Source organism: Apteryx mantelli, chromosome 1 (genome assembly GCF_036417845.1).
Source record: "Apteryx mantelli isolate bAptMan1 chromosome 1, bAptMan1.hap1, whole genome shotgun sequence".
Classification (NCBI taxonomy): domain Eukaryota; kingdom Metazoa; phylum Chordata; class Aves; order Apterygiformes; family Apterygidae; genus Apteryx; species Apteryx mantelli.
The window spans coordinates 3,926,038-3,952,750 of NC_089978.1; the positions used below are offsets into that span (position 1 = coordinate 3,926,038).

The 26,713-nt window shown below is 49.6% G+C and overlaps 1 protein-coding gene across 1 annotated transcript; it reads left to right on the plus strand.

Annotated features, from left to right (window-relative positions):
- Window positions 1–222: 222 nt before the first annotated feature.
- MOGAT2 (monoacylglycerol O-acyltransferase 2) lies at window positions 223–24,644 on the plus strand. Its single transcript, XM_067289604.1, has 6 exons — window positions 223–369; window positions 9,441–9,619; window positions 20,286–20,490; window positions 22,034–22,208; window positions 22,365–22,564; window positions 23,866–24,644. Exons 1-6 carry the CDS (start codon window positions 276–278, stop codon window positions 24,018–24,020), a joined length of 1,008 nt encoding a protein of 335 aa, XP_067145705.1. The 5' UTR covers window positions 223–275; the 3' UTR covers window positions 24,021–24,644.
- Window positions 24,645–26,713: the final 2,069 nt, after the last annotated feature.

Consider the following 26,713-nt stretch of genomic DNA (forward strand, 5'->3'; position numbering starts at 1 on the left):
AGCTTCCTTCCCGGATACGGGAGGCAAAAGCACGAAATCCTCACCACCAAACCATGCTGTGAGAGTCACATTTGCATAAAATCACTGACACTGCCTAGCAGTGTCCCTTTCCTCCCCGTGCGGGAAGTTCGCTACGTGCAGTCACCGCCGCCACTGTATGTTGCACAACCCCCTGTACTGTAAGACTGGGTAGATATTGACGGAAGACTTTGTACTTTGCAGTTGCCATTTGTGGAGCTTCCTTCTCCTCGCAAGACGTGCGCGCCGAGCCCAAGATGAAGGTCGAGTTTGCTCCGCTCTCTGTGCCGCTGCAAAGGAGGCTTCAGACTGCATCGGTGGTTCAGTGGGTCTTCAGCTTCCTAGCTCTAGGTAAGAGATTTCTTCATTTGCTTTTTTAAGTTTTTGAACTATTTATAGAAGCATTTTTCCCCTTGCAGGAAAGACACCACGTATTCGCGTCACAAAAGCCAAAAGAGCTTGGACTGAGGAGGGAAACTGAGTCAGAGGGAGAGCGGTCCCTGATACCCTAGAGCAAGTTAGTGCAATGCAAGGCTAGGACTGGTGCCAGGCCAGGGCATTGCTGGAGGCCCCGGGGGAGAAATCAGAGCAGCTTTTGCCCCAACCCCAAGCCAGGACTGAAGGAAAATGGCATTAAAAGCATCTTCTGGGATACTGCAGTGAATCCCAGGCCACTTTAGGACAAGCAATTGGCATCAGCTGTGCAGATCAGAGTTGTTCTCACGTGTCCCTGCTCATCTCGCTGTATGATAGTGCCTTTTTTAGGAAGAGCAGTGTGGGCGGCTCTGTCTCACCGAAGCAGCTCCTTCTCCTCATCTGCCACCACTCGCTTTGGTTGCGTTTGCGCTGGGGAAGTGCGCGTCTGTGTGTCTGCGCTTGGGCACGTCTGTGGGTCTTATGCAGAAGCTAAACCCGTGGGTGGGGCTCAGCATCTCCTGCTCTTTAGGTTTAATCTGTTCCTGGTCTAAGGCGCTGTCCTGCTCAGGGGCTGTCATGAGAAATGGCATTCCCGTGCCTGAGGGAAGGTGCGGTGGGAAGAGCGCGGGAGACTCCGCTCTGCACGACTGGGAACAGGCACCCCCCCTTTACACAGATCCCTGCTACCCACCCCAAAAGGGTAGTTTTCCAGGAAAACCCAAGCAGGTCAGCAAACTGGAACCCTGACAAACTTGCTCCTGAGTTGAGAGCATTGGGTGCTGGTGGACATGAGAGAGAAGCCGTTTTGGATAGCAGGCATCAGGCAATCAGAAGTCAGGAAACCTGGGGCCAGATTATCAGAGGGTGCAAATTGTCCAGGGTGGTTTACAGCTAAGCTAGAAGGTGGCATCCTTGAGGTTGTTGTTGTCCCTCCAGTCATGCCAGCTGGCTTCTTAATCTGAGAGCACTTGGTCTTTAGTGTCTGTGGGAAGCTTTCATTTTACTGCGGTAAGACAGTTGTTAACTAGTGCTGGACACATCGAGGCAGCAGGTCTTTGGGCATATAGAGGTCCTGGCATACAAGCACCCCCAAAACAACATCTGCAGAAAAAAGCATAGGCTATGCTTTCGAAGCCTCATGAAGTTTCTGAGAAGGCTCTTTGTGAACCCTGCTGCCGGTCTGGGGCCGAATGGCTACCTCTGCACCAGTGTCTGGTGGGCTAGAGTGCTGGGCCACAATGGTCCAGATGGTGTGGCTGTTTGCATACCCACGTTGAGTAACGCTCTGCCAAACTGTTCCTGGGCACAGGCCAGGGACCACTGCTGATAGTGAGGCTGGGCGAAGCCGCTCTTTGCTGGCAGAGAAGAGAATTAGCAAAATGGACTTGGGCTGAGCAATGTCGTGAGCCCACAGGATCAGCAAATGGGCTGTGCCGAGATGCCTAGGAGAGACGTAACCAGTGTGGCCCCTTTTGGTTGCTCTAGGACCACCCAGAGGTCTTCCTTCACCAGATGGAGGGGGATATCCCAGTGGCATGGCTGGTTGAGCTGCTGCAAAGCACGGTTAAGGCATCACAGAGCGGGGGCGCTCAGTGGACTCATGTCCACCTGGACACATCCTGAACCCATGTTATAAGCCCTGAGGCTCTTCTAAACCAGAAGACATCCAGGCTGTGATGAATCTTTCCCCTAAGTACTCCCAAGCACGGAGACCACCTTGCAGGAGGAGTGATGGGCTCTGTTAGCAGCACAGGCGAAGGGAGCTCAGGAAGAAGCCATGCAGCTCTGGATCGACTGGCCAGACCAGGGACACGTGGGGTGCCCTGTGGCTCTCTCCCGGCCCCAGTGCCTGGGTTTCCTTCCGGAGCACTTGGGAGCGATGGGGTGCAGTCGAGATGTGGCCATGACGTTCAGCCAGGCTGTCAACAACACATCCCTGTTCCCAGCATGGATGCAGCCTGGGCTCAAGGAGTTTTAATGGTGCTTTTCAGCAAAACAACGTGTACTTTAGATGGGCACCATTTTGTCCTTTCTTGATGATGGGTCAAGTTGCCACTTGACTTTTCAGTGACAAAAAGGAGGAGCGACTGTTGGAGTCAGCTAAAAGGTAGAAAATGAGCAGGAGGGAGGAATCATCTGGAGTTTCTCCACAGTCGGACGGTAACATGGAGCTGCTCAAGACAAGGGCTCTGCCTCTTGCAGGGAGATGCAGCTTGCTGCAAGCAAGGATGAACCCCCAACCTGAGCCTTCCTGGGTGACTGGGCTCCCAGAGGTTGCCGTCTTCCTCTGGAACATTTTTTATTTGATTTTGGCTTTTGTGGCATATTTTTAAACCAAAAGCAGTTAAAAAAAATACCATAGGAAAGGTATGAGCAAAGTCATAACTAAATGTTGTGGAGCGATTCCATCTGGTTTGTTTCTTTTTCCAAGGTTTCTCTAAGCCTGGAGCTTTCCTCCAGAAAGCTCTCAGTTTTAGCAACTAAAAAAGCTCAGTGCTAAGGGATGCCCTCGGTGTTATTGCACGAGCTGCCAAGCACCCACCCTGTGCTGCAGTTGTTTATAACCCTCAGGCTGAAAAATCAGACCCTCCGTGAACAGGGTTTGCTCGCCGGCTGCTCTTCTCTTTCTGAGAAAGACTTGTGTTTCTGCTGCCAGATAAAGGTTCTCGAAAACACACAGTCAGTCAGCGCCAGACATTTGCAGGGTCTTTTGGCTGAAGAGCCCGCCGGCAGCCGTTCAGCCCTGCCGTTTCGGGCAGCTGTTGCTATGGTTGTGCAAATGCGTCCCCACGAGAGGAGAAAGGGGCAGCTGGGGCGCGCGGAGCGAGGGGCTCTTTCATTCTCCGCGGGGCGCTGGATGAATGCAGAAGCTCGACCTCGCCTGTCTCTCTCAGCAGGCAGGCGTTATCCACGCTGCCGGTTTTCTCGAGGATGCCCCTGGCTAGGGCACCGGTGAAAAGGGCTGAAACAAAAGGTGCCGTTTGCTTCAGATGCCGACAGCGGTTGGAAGAGCACGTGGCGCAAGGATGAGCATGCAGGCAATGGGGCAGCAACCCCATCGCCTTCCCCATCTGCTGTGGGATCTCAGGACTGACCAGTGCCCCCTCTTAATGCAATGGGGCCAGGCTGCTGCAGACACCAAAATCAGCATGCCTGTGCCTGGTCCATTGCTTCCCCCAACATCTCTCACCCCCTGGCTCCGTGCACTCAGGCATAGGGATGGATCTGGTTGCATCCAGGCAGAGCCCATGCTAACGAGTCTGTTGGAGGGGCAGGAGATATGTGCACACTGTCTTTGCAGACCCAGCTTACCTGGCGTATTTAACACCCACCCTTTGAACCCTTTCGATCAACAGGGCTGGCTCAAAGGGCATGTGGTGCCCAGGTGAGTCAGTCCCCCTTGGCAGGGGAGCGTAGTCCATAGCCTGTGGCAGCCTGGCCTTGCTGCCGGACTTGGCTGGGCTGAGTTGTACAGGACCTGCACCGGTTCTCATTGTCCCCAGATTCTAGGCGGGCATGGGCAACCTCAGCAACCTGCATCTTGCAAACCCTCCTGATAACTGCAGTGCAAGTCTGCCTTGCTCTGGGGCTGCTGCAAAGGCAAAAACCTCTTTTCAAAGGCTATTTTCCCTTCTTCAGGTTGAATGGGCAAATGCTGGGTTAGCAGCAATGTTGGGGGCCAGCACCTCTTTGATGGGACATGTTCCCTGTTTTGACTTGGACAGAAGATTCTTCCACATGCTCATAGCCCACGGCTCACTTGGAGTCCCTGGCATGGGTAGTATGTGAAATATCCATGGTACTGATGCTGCGGAGTTGACCTCTCTGCAAAAAAGGCACCAGCAGTTGCCCAGATGAAATGTATCCTCTGTCTGTGAAATTCTTCCTCTCCCTGGCCCATGCATCCCAAAGCTGCTGTGCCTACCCACTCAGCAGACACATCCTGGAGAGCATCCTCCGAACGCTTGGATTGTTTTCATTCAGGGAAGAAAATGCAGCCCGAAAATAAACTACTCAATGCAGGAGCCTCCCACAAAATGCTTCACTTTTTGCTCCCAGGAAATGACCTGGCCTGTGAAGGAATCCATTGCATCCACATAGATGTGCCTTGTCTTTGCTGACTCTCTTACAGCTATGGAGAAGCGAGGTGCCAGGTCCTGAAGCACAATGAGATACTTCAGGAGCATCCTTGGTTGACAGGCTGGTTGATCTCGCAAACAACAGCTGGGTGTGGACCTTGGTGGCCCAGCGATCCAGGAACATCCTACGACTGCTTCATTCAGAGTCACATAGTCCTTACCGTGGGTGACCTTAGAGAAAGCTTCTGGCATCTCGCCTGAACAGAAAGTGTAAGATTTAGGGTCTGTATGGAGCTTTGCTTCCTGTTAAGAGCCATTTTGTTCTGGTTTTAATGGGGTCTCTTTCCACTTTCCATGGCAGTGTGGATAATGTACCAGATAATCCCAGCCCAGCCTAGGACTATCCGGCCATTTTCAGCCAGCTGAACTGATGTGATTGCAAAGGCATGCCTGATGCCCTCAGACTCTCTCTTATGGGCCGTAGCGATGTCCTCTGCCTTGAAAGCGCTCAGTGTAAGGTCTTACGCCTCTTCTGCACCCTGTCAGTTCTGGGCTTTCCTGGGACATAGACAGAGATTATATTCTAACACTAAATCATCTGACTGAGCACTGGGCAATTTATGTAGACCATTGCTTTTAAAACGATTCAGCTTGCATGGCTGGGCTCCCCCACAGGAGTCCAGACCTCTGCAGGGAGAAGATGAGGATCACATCTGTTTGCTCCAGCTGCATTGCATGCCACCGCACCCCCAGACCTGGTTGTTCCTCCTCAGCATGCAACCTCGCTCTGCAAGATTTCAGCCTGGGACTGGAAACAAGGGGTTATAGGGACACAAAGGTGGAAGGCAGATATGGTAGTGATGCTGCAACTGAATACTGAAGGTACTTCTCCCCTCCTGCTCCCTTCAAGAGCAATGCAAAGGCAGCAAGACAAAGCGTTATTACAACCATATCTCACTGCCATTTGTGTGTCTGATGAGCCTACAGTTCCCATCCATGCCATAGAGCAGTTGTCCCACGTTTCCCAGCACTGCAGAAACCTGGCAGCCGATTGGGTTCAAAGACCAGGTTCTAAAGAACCATGGACTTGGCAGATTTCTCCCCGTCATGACTCAGACTGTCCTCTTCCAGCGGCATTTCCGAGACCCGATAACCCTTCACGAATCGCTTCATGGACACAGTGGGTTGTACGTAGCCTGCAATTTGGCCTCAGAAGGGAGAGATCTGCTGAGCTTCCCCAGCCAAGGGCCTAATGCCATGCTCTTTATATCCTTTAAAGTGTTTGTCTGGCAGGTAGCCCAGAAAACGACAGTTGTTTGTAAGAAAGAAGATGCTGAGGGAAATGTGGCTCTCATTTGGGCAGCTCTGAAGTGCTCCCCATTCCAAACAGGGGCAGACAAGAAACTCTCATCTTTCAGCATTGGGCTTACCCCACTCCCAAGCACGGGGCCAGATTCTGGTACCACCACGCTGCTTTATCACCTGTGGCTTTGTGAGCAACTTGCCTTGATCTCAGCAGCATTGGCAGAAGGTGACATGTTCAAGCCTCTAGGAGAAGGCCACTTCATCTGAAGGAGTCCCATCTTTCTGTTTGCTGTTCACGCTTTCTCCTCTGCAGCTTACAGGAGGAACAGCCCAAACCACCTTCAGCTTGGTCTCTACCTCCATGCCTCTTAGTCCTCTCTGAGTCTTCAAAAGACCCAGACATGGCAGTTTCTTCTACTGATACTCCAGAAGGACCCTTCCAAGTATGCCCATGGTTTTGCTATTTGAGGTCCCATCATTTTCCTGCTTCATTTCCTCCACAGTAGCTTTATTACATCAAGGTCTTTGAGACATAGGGGATTACATCTTTGGTCAGAGACCCATGTTGCTCTGTGTCTCTTCTTTAAAGCTGAGCTGCGCATAGAGTCTCTTGTAGAGGGACCAAGAAGCAAAGGAAAGAAGGAATAAAGCAATGATTATCAGAAATAGCCTCACAACATAGAACATTTTTCTATTTGTCACCAATCCATTCTGCCTTGTCCTGCAGAAAATAAGCAGAAGAGGCAAGGAGATGGCTTTAGGCTGTCTTTGCTGCTCTGTCTTTGGGAACACAAAGACAAACCATGGAGGAAAGGAAATGTGTGTTTCCCACCAGCTACTGGTCTTGTTTACACTGGCTCAGGAAGGACTTGGGATTTATGTGTATTCAAACAGATCTTAGCTCCTGAAGCTTCTGAAACCATCCCCCTAGCCCTTAACTTAAAGGGATGTAGGATTTGGCATTTTCTCAGGTGAGAGGGTTTTTTTTCAGTGGCTTGGAAAACAGGGAGACTCGAGGACTTAAGAATTCATCTGTGCAACCTAAAAGAGGCCAATGTGGCACTGGTGAAGGGAACCCTGCAGTCAGTATGAAGAAGTCTCAAGTAGTGGGACTGATGCTGGAGCTCAGCCTGGGGACCAGACACAGCTCCTAGGAAGCAGCGATACAGCTCCGTGACAAACGTGCTTGGACTGGTGGTCCAGAAAGTCTTGGTATCTAACCCGTGCCATCACACTGACTTTGTTATGCTTTCATCTAAGAGTTTGAGGACAAGACTCATAGAAGTCTGCAGGGAAGCTGGGAATGGGATTGGCTTGGATGCAGGCAGTAGGATTTAACTGTACATTTTCTGAAACTCTCCCGTGTTTTTGATCCCATCCACAGTGCCTTTCAGACTTAGGATCTATGCTGTGATGGGAATGGACTCTTGCCCCATAGAAGCCAGGGCACTATAAGATTTTGAAAGCACAATATTAAGATTGAGTGAAGGTCATTATGTGCAAATTCTGCCCTGCATAAAGTTGAATTACAAATGAGTCAAAAGAAAATTTAATAACTATATAATCACAAGATAAAGCCTCACTTGGAGGATGAGCGCATGGATTTCGACCAGAACAACACCTTCTTCTTGCAGAGTGTACTTTGGGCTTTGCAAGGTGTGATAAAAAAAGAATCAGATATTGCACCATTTTGCATCAGACTCAATGACCTGGCTCACAGGAGCAGTAAAAGTCCAACCTATGCAGAGCTCCTGAACCAGCATTTATTTGTTTTCTGGCTCATGGAGCCTTTTTTAATGTTGGTTGCTATTTTCCTCGAGAGTTACAAAGACTGTGTCCGTGGCATGTCAGAGGAGCAGCGCCAGGTTGGACGCAGCGGTTCTTTCTGACCTGGAGGTTTGCAGACGACAGCACTGGCACGTTGGACCTGTTGCTATGCAGCGAAGCCGCAGCGTTTTTCGATGCGTTGTATTAGTGCTGCCTTGCTTCTCTGTTAAAATGCTGCTTGCCACAGTGTGCTTATCCGCACGAGGACGTGAGATCCTATTTCAGCTTTAAGGAGGTTTAAGATCCTGCTAGATTATTGCTTTTTCTGCAGGAGTTTCTAGTGCCATCATAACAACGTTTTAAAAAGGGGGCAGGGATTTGTTTTCACACACAAAGCTTTGGAGTCAGGGTGACATATCAGCAGATGGACATGTTTAGCACGCAAAAAAGACTCCGGACCAGGCAATGCTTTCTTGTTAAATAAAAGCAAATAGGAGGTATAAGGAAGTCTCAGACGGGAGCACTATGTGCCTCTTCTCTAATGGGCCTTAGCTGAGATGAATGGGAGACAGCAGATGCCAGGTGACACCCACAAAGATGAAAATCCAGGTCTCAGATAACAGCATTGATGTGTCTATCCCACAACTGGAGCTGAGTCTGAACAAAAGCATCTCCAGCCCCACGTCCCAGAGCCCTTGGTCCTGGATCTTTGATGAGGACCCTGAGAAGAGCAAAGTACATAACCTGCCACACATGATATAACCACGAGCTGGGGAAAGCAAAGGGCTTGGATGAATGTGTTTTTCGGTCAGTCTCACCCCTTCCCAGACAACACCCTGAGGACTAGGGCCAGCCCCAGCTTCCAGAGGGACAGATGGAGAAGACACAGCTCTGACTGCTCTTTCCAAGTCGCTTTTTAAGGCGTCTGTTTTGCCATGTGGCAGCTTGCTGGTCATCAGTGCTTCCCAGTTTCTGTGCAGACAGACGATCCTGGGCTTGGGTGGGATTCGATGTGCCAAGTGGTGTGTGTTTTCATGCAGACATTTCTTCTCTCCTCTTGTTCCCCCTGCCAAAACACGGTGCATGAAGGAGAGGGGAGGTAGAGGACAAAGTTGAGCCTTGACTGGAAGCCTTGGGACATTCCCAAGTCATTAATGGCTTAGGGAATGAAATAGAGCATGCTTACAAAATCTGTGATGACACCAAGTTGAAAGGATTGAAAATCCTCTAGAGGCCAGGACTAAAATTTAGATTGAACCCAAGAAATGGAGGAAATGGTACAAAATCAATAAGACAAAACTCGATAAAGAGCAAAATCTTATACATGGGAAGAGAAAAAAATAAAAATCAAAGGCACTAATTTAAAACAGATGGTGGGCAGCTAGGGACAAAGCGATCAGGAGACTCTGCAGACAGAACACAGTTTGCTGCTGCTGCAAAATGGCAGGTATCATTAGGGGGCATGAACAGGAGTATCGGGGTAAAATATGGGCATAACCATTGCAGAGGTCAGAGTGACTCCAGAGAAAAGCAAGACAACGCATGAAGATCTTATCCATGAGGAACCTCCAGAGGGAGCAAGGTCCATTAGTCTTGAGGGAAGAAGGGTATGTACCAGCCTTGGGGAAAGTAGATGGTTGCTACAAGGAGGAAGGTGCTCAACTGCGCTCTAGGTTCCTGGGGCAGATAGGAAAGAAACTACCTCTTTGCAGCAAGTATGCCTTTACATTGATAATATAATTAAGCAGTGAGCCCAGTGAAGGCTTGGGCTCCATCCAAGGGCAAAAAAGATCTTTTCTCTCCCAACACCTGTCTAATCCAGGCTGCCAACTGACTGCCTTGTTTTTCTCTCAGGACAGTGCTGCATAGCTCTCTTCATCTGCCTCTTCTTCACGCGTTTTTGGCTGGTCAGTGCCCTCTATGCAGCATGGTGGCTAATAGACAGGGAAACACCCCACAGAGGTGGGAGGCGGATTCACGTCATCCGGAACAGTGTCATCTGGAGGTACATGAGGGACTATTTCCCCGTCACGGTAAGTGTCACCAATCCCGCTTATGAGATCCAGGGACCTGTTTTGCCCTTTGTGTTTTGGAAGAGGGTCTGGTACTCTCGTGGGGAGGAGGCGTGGATGTCTGAACAGAAGGCAGGAGGTAGGATTGTCTACCCAGCTCTCAAAATTACTGCATAACCCAGCAAAAATGTAGTTCAGCACTTTCACAACCACATCCTTTAATCATCTGGCTTTTATGCACTCATTTAACTTTGCTGCATTCCATGAATTAGGGAAGTCTCCCCTTGCCCATTTCCCATGCATATATTGCAACATGCAATGTTCTTCATATTGCCTGGCATTTACCCAGCAGATACAGACCTGAGTTTTGACCAAAATCTAAGAGTTCCTGGCTCCCTGCAAGGTCAGCATCTCCTTCTGTTGGGGAAGAGGCTGGATGGGTAAAGTTGACTGTGCACTGGGCAGGCTCACAGATATGAGCTGTGCTGGCAAATGCTCTCGCAGCTTCCCATGTCTCAGCTGGGTGAACAGCATCTCCCTTAGCCTCTACAAGGTCATCTTCCAGAGCAAGACTGTGTCCTGTGCTCCATCGCTTTTCTTTGGCAGTAGAGGGAGGCTGAGGTCCTGCAGTGAGTTATATCATGGCTTATCTTGTTGCTGGAGCTCTAATCCAGAGCTTTTACAATGATTTAAAGGGCTTCTGGCTGACCTTCAAAGAAAGGCTCCCAAAAGTTATATCACGGTCTTCTGGGGAGGAATGGGAATACATCCCAGCAAAGTTAGTGGTGACTTTTACCATAAGGGACAGGTAAAATTTTATGAGGTTTAATAGGAAACACCAAGTGGGTTCCCAAGAAAATATTCTCCAGTCTCAAGGTTGCCATAGAAAATGCTAGTATTGCTATGAGCTCTTCATATGACTATAATGATTTTATATTATATATATTCCGTAAATTATCAGTGGCCATAAGTCTCAGCTTGGGCAATGTTGGACCAGCCTTTCCGCTAAAATACAGCTAAGCCCAGCGACACCTCTTTGCCTATTCCTCTATAAGGCCATAACCCCTCTCGTGGCTCCTAAATGCCACAGTGGCCTCTGGACCAGGTTAGGAGCAGGTCTTGGCAGCCCTGGCCACACTGGTTTGTCCATCCATCCTTCCCTCGCAGGGTGTCACTGCCAGGCAGGGATGCGAGGGACCAGTAAGACCAGTAGAGGGAGCATTGCTACTGGTTTTGGCTGCAGCTCGCTGGTACTGAGGGAGGGTTTGAAGGAGCTCTTCTCACTGCTCGTCTGGGAGAAGTCAGAGGGGGCTCCACAAAAGGACTGCGGAAAGCAAAAATAATAAAAAGGGTTTAAGAACTGAGCCATCATGTAGTGTAAAAATTTCCCCAGAATGTTTTCTCAGTCTTTGATGCTTTGTTTGCTCAGGGACTTCCTGAGCCAGAATAAGCGTCTTAGGATTTAACAGCCCTTGATCAATGTATCTGCTATGCTTTATCACTACATGAGCACAGCCTCCTGCAGCAACGAGTCCCTCAGATGAGCTACAGGCTGCACGGAGAGCTCCCTGCCTTGATTTAACCTAATGCCTGCCAGTTTCACTGAAACCTCCCTAGGCAGCCCAGTGAAATCCTGTCCCTCTTGTCCGTGCCATGCACGATTTTATACCCTGCTATATCCCCCATCAGTTATCTTTTTTTTTTTTTCCCAACTGAAAAACCCAATTTTGCTTGGTTCCTAGGGTAGAAGGCATTTCCTATCATACCTCAGGCACCAGCCAACTTGTTTCTAGCAGCTTGGAAGCTAAACTTTGTAAATACTGCTTTTGCCACACTATATGCTGCCCTCAGGAACTGAGCTGGGCTTTTGGTCAGACCACAAGAGGGCTTGCCCAAAGCCCCAGCTAGAAGAGGGTTTTACTAAAAAATAAATCTACTAGGAGGCACAAGTCTGGTGACATAAGAAGCCGGTGGATGTTAATTGTAGTCCGGGAGCTTGGTGAGACCCAGCCAGGGCATTGCCCCGTTGCGCCGGGTGCTGTCCCGCTGCCCAGTGAAAGCAGCCTCTGCCCCAAGCGTTACCGAGGGGAGCTGGGACGAGCCCGTGGAGCTGGGACTGGGGGACATATGGGGTGGGAAAAGTGGCACGGCAGCTTCTGTGGGCACCACTGGCTGTGCTTTTTTGTTGGTTGAGTTCATTTAGCCCAGGAGGATTAGTCATTCTGGGAAGATTAAATGTGGCTCCTAATCCTCCCAGATTCCTGCAGCAAACTTAGCATGGTCAAGCACCAGTGCTTGGAGGTGAGGAGGCAGAAAGAGCTACCTACTCTGCTCTGTCCTCTGTTATTTTAGGAAGTGGCTTTAAAACGCTGCCTTTAAAGGTTCCCTGGGCATGTTTGGTGCTGTGGAAGCAGCAAGAGGTTGGGATGAGCATCTGCTTTCCGGGGATCTGGGCAGGGTGAATTCACTGTGCTGCTTGTCGCAGCAAATGTGTGTCATGTGGGAACACACAGCCTCTGAGCATTGCATCCACAGCGCGTGCAAGGAGCACCCTCTGCTGATACAGCCCTTGCAGAGTTGCCACTTCATCACTTGTTTTTTTTCCCCTTCCTTGGGTTTAAGCCTACTTTAATCAGGGGTTTGAGTCAGACAGGTCCTGGGAATGCTGTGATGAGTTTGGGTGACTTTAAAAGGGAGAAAAGACAGTAGGGAGAATCCAAGAGGAGTCCATCAGGTTGTCCAGGAAAGCTATTTTTGCTTCATCTCCCTGTATTTTAACCTTATTTGAGTCTTCTTTTGCATGCCCTTATGATAGGCCTGCAATATATGGGTGAGCTTAGCTGGGTATTAGAAGTGGGGAAAATATCCCCAAAGGTGCAGAATGAATTTGTTTGGGGCAGACTGTTGTTGAACAGATATCCAGTGATGTCTGCTGTGGGTGGATGGTGCCTCCAGAGAGGTATTTGGGTACTTTGGACTGCTCTACCTATGCTGTGTTCAATAAGCAGTTAATGATGTATCTGCCACTGCCAGGTCTCTGCTCAAACCCTTATCTTCATTCACACAGCTCCTTCCCCTCTGGAAGGAGTATCACTTATCATTGTGGTGTGTGAAGCAATATGCCCCACATCACAGTAAGAGACTGTTTCCGGTCATGAATTCATCCATCACATGGCCAAGTGATTGCACATCTTCACAGCTTCTTCTCCCCCATCCCCGTCCCCTCCTGTCAGCACGAGACTGCTGTCATCGACCTTCCTCATACAACCCAGGTGCTTTGGTGACCTCAGCTGAGAAGCACCATAGAAATGTAGAAGGTGAGGCCTGGGGTGAAATGGGGAAGGTGTAAGTTTGACAAGAGCTATCTCTACTTTTGCTCTCTCACTGACTAGAGAAGGAGGCTGGATGCTTGGCTTAGACAAGACATCTCACCTTCAGATTCCTCAGCCTGGGTTACATCTTAAATCTAGCAACAGGAAGCTAAAACTGAGATTGTAGAAGGACAAATCTTGTCTTCAGGTGCTGTGATCATCCAGAACAACCCTGAAAAGCTACAGCAGGCACCGTCTTACCAGTTTGATCCAAGGCAACCTGAAAAGTGCCTACTGCGTAGAAAAGGTCCCTGTAGCCTTCACTACGCTGTTTTCCCCTTGTCAAGAGTCACAGGACATTTCTCATCAACCTTGGGGTTATCTAAGTGCCAGCTGGACCTTATTATCTATAGCAACTGGCAGGGTCTCAACCTCTGTCATTGTGCTTAGGGACTTACTGTATTTTTTTTGTTAGCATAAATAAATTCTGTTACTGGACAATTAGTTGAACCGTAGAAGTTCTGGTTTGGGATGGCTCCATCCTATATCTCATTCACTCTCAAAATTGCACAAACCGTGACTGAGGTTATTTGAGTGTGTTGTGGTTCTGGGGGAGTGTCTGACGTCGTACAGCTAGGACGGTTCAAGTGCACGTGAACCAAGCCCTGCCAGGGATATTTTGTTTGTTTTCATAGAAAAGTGGTATTATTTGTAACTGGGAACTTTGTGCCGTGGCCCGTGACATTAAATATGACTTTTAATTTCTGACGGTCTTGGCTATTCACTTTGCTCTTTTATTGGCTGGAGGAGAGAAGAGGGATTATTAGGGCAACAGCAGCACATAGCCAAATGGCCCAAAGCCACTTCTCTCCCCCTGAGGAGTTTCTCCGTCCCATGACCTTACTTCTCTGCACTCGGGTAACTTTACCATCTGCTTTGAGTAAGAGGTAGGCCATAGCTGAGGGCAGATCCATCGCAGGCCTGAGGAGCTGTGTCTTACCATCAGCGCTGCCAAGCAGCATGCTAAGCCCCTGGATAAGCGAGAGGCTCCAAGACCCCGAACGCAGCATTAGACAAGACTGGGGAGGACTTGGGTGGTTCGGGGCTGCCGTCCTTCCCCTGCTTGGGGAGTGAAGGGGATGAAATGTCATCCTGTCCCAATTTAACCCCACCTGCCTGGTCAGACTCCCCTATAATTGCTGCAAACACAGCCCTAACCTGGCATTTTGGCACCTGGAGAAAACCCCAGGGCCCAGAGCTCTCTTTTTTCCAACTGTCCTTCTCAGAGTCTCTCCGCTGTTGACACCTGCATCCCATTTCCTTGGGCGGCTGCTGGCAGTGCTCAGATATTTACCCTTCCTTTGGTGTCCCGGCCAGATAGGCCCTTGAGTGGGTTGTCCACTTTCCTTTTCCTTGGCACAGCCCTTTGCTCCAAGGGGCAATTTCTCTTTCCTTGGACCAGGCTTATCTGGTGAGTTTTCCCATGGAGAAACTGGCTGGGTGTTTCATCCTGCATGAGATGCTTTTTGGAGATGCCTGTGTGAATGACAAGGGATCTGAGTGATTTGCTTAGGATATAACTGAAAGGAGATCTACCCTACCTCCAGCAAGCAGTGCAGCCTGGTGCTAAAGCCATCACTTAAGAGTGGAAAACACTCCATTGGAAAAGGAGTTTGGGGCCAGAAGGAGAGAGAAATGCAATAACAGTTGAATTTGGGAGACTCTAAATGAAGAAGCCACAAGCCCGCTGACCAGCTGTCCTGACCACATCCTCCTCTGCTCAGTGAATGACTGCTGGGGTAACTCAATGTAGCCCCTGTGTCCTATCACAACATGGTCATTTGTCCCTATGGATGTGATGCCATGGCATGTCAATGCCCTCCCTGACTGTGGGTCACTCTGGTACGCAGGCACCATGAGATGCCCATAGCATCTCAACCTGATGCTCTAGTTCCTTGCTTAGCCACTTTTAAATCCCTCCAGCCCCACAGATGAGGCTGGCTGGGGCCTGGCCATTGCTTCATCTCCTGGACATGCTGGTGTAGAGCACCCAGCCCTCCAGCCCTTTGGACTCAGGGAGAATTTAACTTTTCTCAAGTGTTTGTGCACCAGCCTTATGCAGGGAATGACCCTTCCTCCTTTCCTCCAGGGTTTGGGGCAGGACAGACCAGTGCACAGGGGACAATCAGGAAATCCCAGCCATCTCAAGAGTGAACTAAAACAGCCTCATTAAATCAGTGTTGAACTCCTGCGCTGATATATTCACTTAGAACTGACAAAGCCCTAATTCCAATTAGCTTAATTCCACTCCAAAATGAATTAAAAACCAAAACAAACACCAAACAAAGGCCAGTTTAATTCCAGCTAAGAGCATCTACCTGGGATGTTAACGTGGTTTAACTAATCCAGTTTAAAATTAATTTGGATTAATTTGCTTGAAAGCCTCACCAGTACATGGGCTCTTATCACAGCTCCTGAAAGCAGGCATATGCATTTCGCTAACATGACTGATGAGCGCATGGAGCAGGCCTCATCCACATCTCTGTGGGGGGTAGCCAGGGGAACTGGGCAGAGTTTCACCACGTCTTGGACCTACACTTTGAGTAGACAGAGCAAAAGGGTGTTTCAGCTACCAAGAAGTTACTGGGAGTGCTAAACAACTGCAAATATCAAACCAACTCTCCTTGAAGGACCAGCTTTCTACACCTGCATTTAGACATCTAAGAAAGGCACTCAAGGCTGGAGTACATCCCCGTTTCTGGCCTGTTTCTGCTGGTGGTCCAAGCAGTGGCTTCCTTATTGTCCTCTTCAGAGTCTGTATCACTTTTTTTTGCATGTATCAGGGGAAAAGCTTTTGCCCAGGTTTTCCCCACATCACAGCTGCACCTAGCCCTGAAAGTATCCCAGTCCCTCTCGACCTGCAGCAGTGGACAGTCCTTTGATGTCCGGGTAGACCTTCATGCCATCCAGCCTTTACCCCTGCAGTGCAAACACCAGTATTAGAGTTAGTTACTCTCTGCTCCCTCTATCATCCGTGGAGACCTACTGAGACCTTTAGGGCAGAATTTCTCTGTCCCGTTGCAGACACCCTTCGTAAACCCTGAGTTACACTTTAAATCATGCATTGAGGTCCAAGCAAAAAGTAGATGCTGTCCTTTAAAATACAAGGTTAAATTTATTTGTTAGGAGGGCCAAGATCACCCAACTGGAAGGCTTTGCACCCTGCAGCCAGGCTTCACAACACCATTGATGTCAGCAGCCATCTCATCCCCTCTCCATCTCTGAATTGCGCTGCCTCCCACAAATGCAAAAGGGCATAGAAAGCAGGAGGAGATCCCAGGCTATCCATGACTCACATCACCCTCTCTGCCCTCCAGTCCCCTCTCCCACTGCTTTTGGTTCAACGTGAACTGAAGAGCTACCAGCTGTGTCCAGGACACAAACCTGCATCCAAGGGAAAGCTTGGGGAAGCCAGCAAACCCACAGCTCAGCTTGGAAAGCACAGCCCTACTCCGAGCAGACAACAGCTCTTTGCCTTCAGGTCACAGGTCATTCATGTTAATTTGGCATCCCTCAGACCCCTCTGAGATGAGAGGCTGGTCTTGCCTTACCAAGAAAACTTTAGGTCAAGAACTTGTCCTGCTTAGATGTTTACACACAGATTTGCTTGGCTGGACCCTTAAGTCCTTTGACAATTATTAAAAGTTTAACTCATCCAGAAAGAATAGAGCAGCAAATGCCACCCTGCGGATGAGGAAGTGACAACCCAGCCAACCCAGGAGGGAGGAGAGTCCCTCCCCACTGTACCTCAACCCCAGCCCTGCAGCCCTCGGAGCAGCCAAGTTACGTAGTTCAAGGCTGGATCGTCCAAAACCTGGGCTGTGTGGTGTCAGGTATTAACTTTCCTCATGGTTTGGGAACACCGCACCCACAGCCTTTCATAGACCAATTGACCTCTGACAAGAGGAGGGGAAAGCAATGAATAAACAGCAGGAACAATCTAGATCGGAGGATCGAGTTACTGTATTAAACAGTTTCCAGAAGAAGGGTGGTTTAGCGACCAGGGGCCTGACCCAGGGCTCAAGAGATTTTGTTCAAGTCTGTTCTCTGCTACAGATTTCCTTCCTGGCCTTGTTCAAGTTCCTTGACTTCTCTGCATGTTGGTCTCACGCCTGCCACAGGGGGATAACACCACTGCCTTATCTCCTTGGGTCATAGTGACAGCAAACCTGTGAAGGACTCTCAGCCTTTGGTCCCGTGATAAGGGAGGCGTTACAGAGAGATGAAAGTGCAAGCCAAACAGGGAGCTCTGTGCATGCTGCAAGCTCTACCCACAGCTGAAGTCATCTGGGAAAATGTGTCAAGGTGGCTTCAACCTGAACTTCTCAGCAAAATCCTCACCCAGACTGTATTGCCCAAAGAGGAACAGCCACTGTGGTAAAGATGAGGACCTTCCCTCCCCTCTTTTGCTTATGCGCTGAAACAGGCCCAGCTCACAACGCTGAGAGAGGCAAAGAATTCAACTATGTCACTAGGATGGGGTCAGCGTTACTGCAGGGCACAACCCTTGCAGAAGCATTGGCCAAAGCCACCAACTCTTGAGTGGCCAGACTCCTACCCTGTAGCTGCCCATGGATTAGAGCAGGGAACTGGGTGCACAGATCACCCTTGGGCTCCAAAACGCATTTGTGACTCTGATTCAAAGGGCCCAGTCCAGGACCAACTGAGGTTGGTCCTAGATATGGGGAACCATTTATCAGAAAGAGATATGCCATCTGGGGGCATCATAAAGCACCCAGGATTGCATTTAGCTTCGTCTGCGGCCAGAATTAGCCTGGGAGAAAAGAAAAAAAAGATCAGACACACACACACACACACAAAAGTCCAGCAAATAATGTGGTAATGCAGCGCAAGACGAAAAATGCAGTAGCTGAAAAGAGGTGTGCACTGCAACAAACAAAATACATCACAGGGTGATCTCAATGGAAAGTGTCAAGAGAAAATGATGAGCAACCAGAAATAGAGTTGGAAAGGAATTGTTTGGTTATATGCAGCCCAAGCAAGGGCTGCTCATTTCTCCTGTAAGTACTTCCAGAAGCTCATTTGAAAAATGGTTTAAAAAGCTAGTTCGTTGCTGCCAGCATAAATCAGAGCATGACTACAAAGCAGCCAGTTCAGTAGCAGCATAATGAAAAGACTGCAAGAGGACAGAAACCCTTAACGTCAACTGATGGAGAAGATTCCCGGTCCGTGGGTGTCCAACCCTTTCTAAGAGAAAATAACCTCCCTCTTCTCTTCCTGCAGTTCTGCATTATTTCCTCTCCTGTCCTCCCTCTCCTTTCATTGAGGGGAGCACCAAGCCAACAGCTCCCTTGGCTGTGATTTTCCAGAGGAAGGTGGGGATGGCCACAGTAGGTTTTATGTTATTTTTCACCCAGAATTGTGCCCAATGGCAGAATTAACCAGAACAGAACATTTTTTTCAGGACTTTCTCTTGCCATTCAGCTCAACCATCATCCCCACAGCTTTTCCTAATACATCCCCCAGCCATGTTTTCCTTCCCCTTCCAGTTTGCCTCAAGTCAGCATGCCCATAATGATCAAAATGCAAATACAGAAACAATCTGAGATCCACATTCACCCAACATAACCCAGGGCCCATTCCCAGTCCTGCTCTGAGTGTCCACCTAAGCTCTCAGACTTAGTGACGTCCAACACCTCTGAGCATCTCGCCTGCCTGGCTATAAATCACACAGAGATGAAAGGCTGCTTGGAAGCAGAAGATGAATGCAGGAAACATTGATGCCAGCTGAGATTACTGCAGAATGAGCAAATCGTGGCAGGGGCCCTGGATACTTCATAATTCAGCCATCTGCCCCTGTTTCTAGCCTTGCACCTTGGCACCCAGGTCGGGCCTTTCTGTTTGTCCATTCTCCTCATTAGGAACAGGCGCTTGAATGGGCACATGTGTAGAGTCAACAGTGGCTTAGGACAGATGAGATATTAGCCCTGATATTAGAAAGTAAAATACACCCTCGTGATTAACCTGCTGCTCTGGAGGCTTCTAGGAAAACATACGGGCCATTAGCTGCTCCCTGAGTATGGCAGGGACCAGTGGAAGGGGTGACTTGTTAAAATACACAAGGCCTTGTTTCTTCATGTGCACAAGGTTGCCCAGAGAGGTTGTGGAGTCTCCATCTTTGGAGATACTCAAAAGCCATCTGGGTAGGGTCCTGGGCAACAAGCTTTAGGTGACCCTGTTTGAGCAGGAGGGTTGGACTACACGATCTCCAGAGGCTCCTTCCAACCTCAGCTGTTCTGCGATTCTGTGAAGACCCCTTTGAGCTGTTTTGCTCTGTAACTGCTAGTCTTGGAGAAGTCCTGACTTCCCCAGTGCTGTGAGTGCCCATGGCGCCCACAGGGTGGGTGTAAAGGCACCTACCCCAGCCCAGGTTCAACTTTTGACTGCTTCTGCTAGGGTCATGTGCTTGCTGGCCACTATTTGTATGCCGAGGTCTACTCGGCGGTGCAGGTCAAGGCTGGATTTGTCACACCAGCCGCTCTGAGGATTGTCAGGCTGGTTCTTCACTGTCTCTTCCAATTGATGATCTCAGGGGGGATCACAGCATCTCTTGCGCAGGGGACAGGTCTAAAAGGACCAGGAAGGCAGCTTTTCATACAACAGGTAGCAATCCACGGGACTCCCTGCCAAAGGATGTGGCTAAAAATTTATGGGGGGTCTGGAGGAGACTGGCTGAGTGCATGAATCATAGAGCTGCTGAAGGCTGTTAAACTGACAGAAATACATCTGGCTGAGCAAATCCGTGGAGCTGGAAACACGTGGAGCCTCGAGACAGCCATAGGGGAAATCTCTCTTTTTTAAAATGTTCTTGTGTTACTTTTCCCTGGGTCCATTTATGGCTGCTAGGAGAGGCAGGGTGCTGGGCTAGGTGGTCCCTTGGTCTGACTCAGCATTGTACAAATCCAGGCTTTTGGCAGGAGAGGTCACGTCCACACATTGTCCCTCTTTCCCTTCCCTTTATCCTCCCCAAAAGCCGTCACTGCTGGCAGGGACTGAATGGCTGACAAGTGTGTGATTTTTGTACTAGAAAATGTACTGGAGGAGGTTTTTTAGGTTCCCAACAGCATCTAGGCTGGCTCAAAACAACACAAAGAATTGTGCCACTGGAAATGACATTTTGGGCCATTTTGGGAGGGGGAAATGAGGCAAAGAAATGCCTTTCAGTAGAAAACACTTGAGTTGGTCCAGTCCTCCCTTCGAGGGAGCCGGGGTGCCCCTAGGGAAACCCTCCACGGCCAACGCTCCAGAGCCAGCGCTAACCCGCTGCACCCTCTCGGCCCTGTCCGTGTGTCCAGCTGGTGAAGACGGCGGAGCTGGACCCCCGGAAGAACTACCTGCTGGGCTTTCACCCCCACGGTGTCCTGGCGGCGGGAGCCTTCCTCAATTTCTGCACGGAGGCGTCGGGGTTCTCTGCGCTCTTCCCGGGCATCACCCCCCACGTGATGATGCTCTCCCTGTGGTTTCGCATCCCCTTCTTCAGGGAATACTTGTTGAGCGGAGGTAAGCGGGGCGGCCACGTGGGGGAACGCCTCCGGCGAGCCGTGGGAAGGGCAGGCGAGGGGGATGCCTTTTGGGGAGCAGAGACTGAACACCCCAGGGGAGGCTTGGGATGAGGAGCCAAGGGTCTGGTCGCCTCCATCTGTGAACGATCCGATTCAATGCATGGACACAGCTGCTCGAGGTGGCACCAGAGGCTGAACGCGCTCAGTTTGATGTTAAAAACTGCCTTCCTAGCTTCTTTCTCTGCCTTTCGACATACCAGATCCCCGCGGAGCTGAGGGCAGCGCTGTGCCAGACGCTGTATAACGGCATTGCCTATGTAGCCCGCCGTGATCCCCTGTATTTATTTCTTTTCCACCCAAATAACATTCGGGGTAGAGCAAGGTTGTATGCTCAAGGACAAAAACACAGCTTTCCAAAGGAAACGGTGGAAAAGGAAGAAGAAATGCAAACAAGTAGGTAAAAATTAAACAGAGAGAGAGGGGAAAGAGATGCCAGAGACATCAGAGGTGCCTTCCTCCCACCGTCGATCATCTCTCAGTTGGAAATGCTGCTCCTTTATTCATTTATTTGTGACCAGCAAGAGAAATCTTCAGACCCGGAGCAGCCAAGCCTGCACCTAACCCTACACTGTGGGGCTATTCGTATGCTAAAGATAAACCCTGGTAAGCTCTGTTTTAGCCTAAAATGAACATGGATCTTGTTAAGTCACATGATAGAGACGGAGGCAGGATTCAAGAGACTAAACATCAGCATCGAGTTCCATCAGATACACCCCCGGCTGTTTGTCGCACGGCTTTCCACCTAAACCCTGGCTCCTGCTGCTGGAAAAATATTTACATGGATAGTGAAGAATCAAAACAGTGAGATATGAGAGTGTTATTGCAGTTACTACAGCTACTGACCCAGATTTGATCCCTAACGCGAGAGCTGGGTGCATAGCTCATTTGCAGGTTGATTGGATCCATTTGACACACAGGTGTTACTTATAAAATCATTTGAGCCCTCTCCCAAACAGCAATTTTTTTTTTATTTTTAATCAAAACCACTTTGCTTTGCCATTTCTGAATTAAGGATTTCAAATCTTTGTGAGTAAATAACATTGGGGGGCAAATCTACATTAAGTTTTACTTTAACATAGTAACATCCCCTGAAATCCCTTTGTGTTTTAATCTAATGAAATGTTTCACTCTGGACTGATTCAGGGTTGGACATGGCTTCGTTTGACAACAAATAGAAAGAAATTTCCCCCCGGGGCTTGACTGCAGCTAGTTTTCAGCTTACTTTTTTTCCTGTATTTCTCCCATTTCTTGCCTCCGGGCCAGAGAGCAAAGGGGAAATGGGATATTCACACAACACGGCTGCGCGTGAACTCGGCATCTCTCAGAGGAGCTGGGCTGAGTTTGCCAGAGTATAGGAAAACCGGAAAAACGAGGCATCGAGCACCTCTCTGGAGCTGGAGAAACGGGGGAAAAAGCTACCGAGCGACCCGCCGCCCTGTGGGTTTTACACATCTTCGTTTTTCTTCCTCTCTGCCGCCCAGGCTTGGTGTCCTCTGACAAGGAGAGTGCGTCCTACGTGCTGCGGCGGCCCGAGGGGGGCAACACGCTGACCATCATCGTCGGCGGGGCGCAGGAGGCGCTGGACGCCCGGCCGGGATCCTTCATCTTGCTGCTGAGGAAGAGGAAGGGCTTCGTCCGCCTGGCCATCGAGAACGGGTGACGCAGGGGAGGGCGCCGGGGAGGGATGCTCCGGCACGAGGCTGGTCAAAGATGGGGGGGTCGCCGCGCTGATTTGGGGAGGGGGAAGGTGTTTGCGCTCCTTCTTGCGCCCCGGGGCTGAGCTCTCGCGCCTCGGCCCCCCGTTCCCCGCAGCACCCCACTGGTCCCCGTCTTCTCCTTCGGCGAGAACGAGCTCTTCGACCAGGTCAGCAACCCCAAGGGCTCCTGGCTGCGGCGGCTCCAGCACCGGCTCCAGCAGATCATGGGCATCTCCCTTCCCCTCTTCCATGCGCGAGGCATCTTCCAGTACAGCTTTGGGCTCGTCCCCTACCGCCGGCCCATCTACACCGTGGGTAAGTCCCTCCTTGGCACGTCGGTGTGATGCCATCTGCACAGAGCCCCGAGGGGTTGCTTGAGCAGAGCTTTTGCATGCTGGAGAGATAGGTTTTGGGTCGTTTTCCCTCCTGGCTAAATTGCCGCTGCGGCTACAGTCGTGTCAGCAACTCAAAGAAATTGCTCTTGGGGTCCAAGGGTGAGTGGCGCAGCATGGTTTGCATCCATACACTCTCCCTCCTTGCAAAATGCCCATGTCCCTGCCGTGGCCCTTTTTTGCTCACCAGCCTAGACATAACCTCTGTTTAAAGGCTCCCGGAGAAAGGTCTTGGCTTTCGTTAAGATGGCAATATTATCTGACAGCAGATGCAAATAAAAACTTAAAAATATGACTGGAAACGACTTCCTGAGCCTGCAGGTAGCTTGAAACTGTAGCTCTCTGTGTGGTGATATCACAAGCTTGGCTTAGCGTGGGAACTGGACACCAGCTGAAGAGGAGCAGGTTTAAAGCAGCAGGGATAACACGGAGGGTGAACAACGTGTGGGCCCCCACATGCACAGGGTTGGGATCCCAGCTTGGGGCTGAGAAAGCCCAGAGTAAAGGCAGCTGCCTCACCACCCCTGGGGACAAAAGCCATCTCCCCATAGCAGAGGTGCAGCCGTACTCCTGTGTGCTCCCATGCCTGGGGGAGACCAAATTTCACGAAACTCATTGGTTTTGGAGAAGTTTCAGCTGGCTTCAACACTGCTCTGCTCAGCCCGTGAGCACGGCCGAAGCTCTGAACGAGGCTAAGTAAAGAGGCTGGTTGGAAAGGTCAGAGCTCGCCCCTGTTGATTAGGTTTGACAGCCAGCAATTACTCCTAATTGTTTTACGACCTGTTTGCCTTGTCTCGATGGTTTTACAAGCTGCATGGTGTCACAAGGGCTCTTCATTAGTCCAGTGAAGAGCAGTCTTAGGCAGCAATGACACCCATCGCCGCTTGACAAACACAGTTAAAGTGAGATCCAGAGCAAGAGCGGTAACTCAGGGCTTGATGCCTCAATTTCCCCATCTGCAATGGAGATTCCCTGGGCAACGTGGGAATAGCTTAGAAAACCAAGCCCAGATGTTAGGATGATGTTGAAAGGTCACCAAGAGCAGAGCTGGGATTTGAGCCTCCACCTCCCTGTCTGCTGCCTTCCAACCTCCCAAACAAATATGACTGGTCATATTAATCCACCCATGGAAAGATGGGCCCAACCCTGTACTAAGTTGTGCAAAACATCCAGATGTGCCCGACGCCAAGGCCCTGGCTCCTCCTAACGTCTGTTGTTTTGCAGTTGGGAAGCCGATTCCCGTGCAGAAGAAGCACAAGCCCTCCGAGGAAGATGTTGATCAAATGCATCAGAAATACTTAAATGAATTGTCCAAGCTCTTTGAGGAGCATAAAGCAAAATACAACATCCCTGAAGACAAACACCTTGAATTTATTTAGAACTCCTCATGTGAGTTTAAGCCACAGGGTTTCAGTTTCAAGTTTTCCCTCTGTCTCTGGGACTAATTCACAACCTTGCCTTAGTCGCAGTCAACGTATGGCCGATGCAGTGTAGGGAGCAGGACTTGATTTTCCCAGCATTTGCATGAGTCGAGAGCCTGTTTTCATTTTCTCTTTGTAGGACACACAAAAAAAATGAAAAGAGGAACAAAAAAATCCCATCCAACCAATTCAACACTATTAAAACTCCCCTGTAGAAAACTTAAAATTTGAGTCTGGCTTAAAGGCCAGGTTTTCAAGCTCTTCCCAGATAGAAATGAATTATGAAAATTTTCCTTTGCATTTAAATCAAGTGTCATTTTCTCAGGTTGGATAAGGAAAGGTTCACTCTGGGAAAAGTCCTCAAAGACATCTACCAGGATATCCAGGCCTTTGCTACCCACTCAGTTCTCTGACTTCAGAGAAAATTCACAGCTTTTTTTCTACATAACGGATGGGAATATCTATCTGAGTGCCCAGCTCAGGCCAGTCAATGGAAACGGGGTGATGAGCCATAATTTCTGCTGAATGTATATATATTTCTAAATGTCATTTGTCGGGATTAAATGATCACTGTTCTCTCTGCTTCCTGCTCTTCGTGTCTTTAATCGAGCTGGGCTTTTTCTCCCCGACAAAAACACAGTTTTTTAGAAAGCTCATATTCCCTGCACCCTCTGCAGCCAAATGAACAGATCTCAGCTGACGCTGAACCCCAACAAAATTAAGAAAAAAACTCCTTTATCACGGGCAAGGGCTAGGCAGTCCCCATCTTCACAGCACTTGCAGACTTGCACGTTACCCTCATTTCATCATGTCATGTTAGAGCTGTGCCCAGACTCAAGCTTTACAAACCTGCATTTTTCCAGGTCTGGTGAAATATCAAGGATTGCGGAGATTGCTGGGTTAGCTGAGGCGACTGAGGGCTTGGTATTTTAATGTATACATGCACTAGGCACCCCTCAACTCACTGACACCACTACCAAAAAAATACATCCAAGCTTTGTGGCAAAGCATGGCTGGAACCCAGGATTCCTAATTTTGTTAATTTGACCCCGGACAGCCTCCGTGGAAATGTCTTGGACCACCTACTGCCACACTGTCACTGATGCGTCGTGAAAATACACTTTCCTAAAGACAAAGGGAAGCTCGCTTTCCTGCTTAGGTTTAGAAGAAATCCTGAGAGATCACATTTGTGCTTCTCCTTTCCCTTCCTGCCATCCTCTCCTGGTTTTGGCCAGTGTAGTGGGCTGCAGAATATGGTACAAAAAGGGGTAGTGCTGTATCGTTTTTAAAAACGGGCCATTTCTTGAGTAGATAACATGGCCAGAAGATGGGAGATGGGAGAAGCGATTTGGGACAGGAAATATGTCTCATAAAGCCCCGTTTGGCAGGTGATCAAGGCTTTAAATAACTGCATCTTGATATCCAGAACGTTATTAAACTCTGCACTTAATGGGATTTAGCAGCGTGGAAGTTTTAGGCGGCTGGGAGCCATCTGCTCAGATCGGCTTTACCTTGTCCCTATGGACTTCTCATACTATATCTCTTGCATCCAGCATTTTTATTACTGTAGTGAGGGAAAATGCTGTTTCTAGATCTGTTTCTAAACTGACAATTCCATTATTGCATTTTATTTTCTTTTCCCTTTCCTCCCTGTTCAGCCCTGATCAAATTACTCCATAGGTTTCTTAATTTGGATGACCCGTTGCAAATCCCTCCCATTCTCAGAGAACAAGCAACAACAGGGAAAAAAAGGATGGACCCCTTCTTGACATTTCTAAGCACTCCTCCTGTAATCCCGTGCTTAACCCAGTCAAATAACGCAGGTTGCCTGCCATCATTACTTGCTTCCTTTCTATTAATAGATTTTTTTTGCTTTGGCCTTTGTTAAGAGCAGAGATGCCTAAGCAGGAGGGAGATTTATGGTTCAGGAAAATAAAACTAATTCTCTCCCAGCCTTCTCTCAATGGGAAGAGTAGCCAGGTGCTACTGTTGGAGCAGGAATCAGCAGTGCAAGAGGGAGAGGATTTGAGGATCCAAGCCATCTACTGCGTGGTGGAGATGCAGGAATGGGAGGGAGCAGGACTCAGGGTCCTCTCTAGGTCATGGACAAGGATCACAGGCCCTGGGACAGACAAGAGGAGTGGGATCGAATTTGTAGGAGGGACATGACCCAGCCATAGCTTGGTGGAGAAGCCCCAGTAGAAGACAGGCTCCATAATTGTCCATGGAGGCCTTTGTCTTACCCTTTGGGGACCTGAGTGGAGTTGTCTCAAGTGCTGGAGAAGGAGCTATGTTGGAGGTGGGATGGCCCATTGCTTTCCCAATGGGTGATGCCAGGCTGGGAGGGAGACAGCCGAAAGCAGGGGTCAGGAAGAGCACGAGACCCCAAGGCAGAGGAATACCCTGGTGCTAACACAGCCCCCAGCACCAATGTGGGCTCCCTAGATTGGGCAGGCCCTGCTTGGAGTGACCCTGCCTGCCAAGGTTGATGCCACTGGGCACTCCCAGCTGCTGGAGCCTGAACCAAGCATGGGTGATTTTTCCCAGCTTGGTGCAAGTTGTCTCTCAAGAGCCTTCTCCCAAGCACTAGTGGGTCAGGTGTTTCAAAGGGCCCTGAGCCATCCGCACTGCCCCATCCCAAAAGCCAGAGT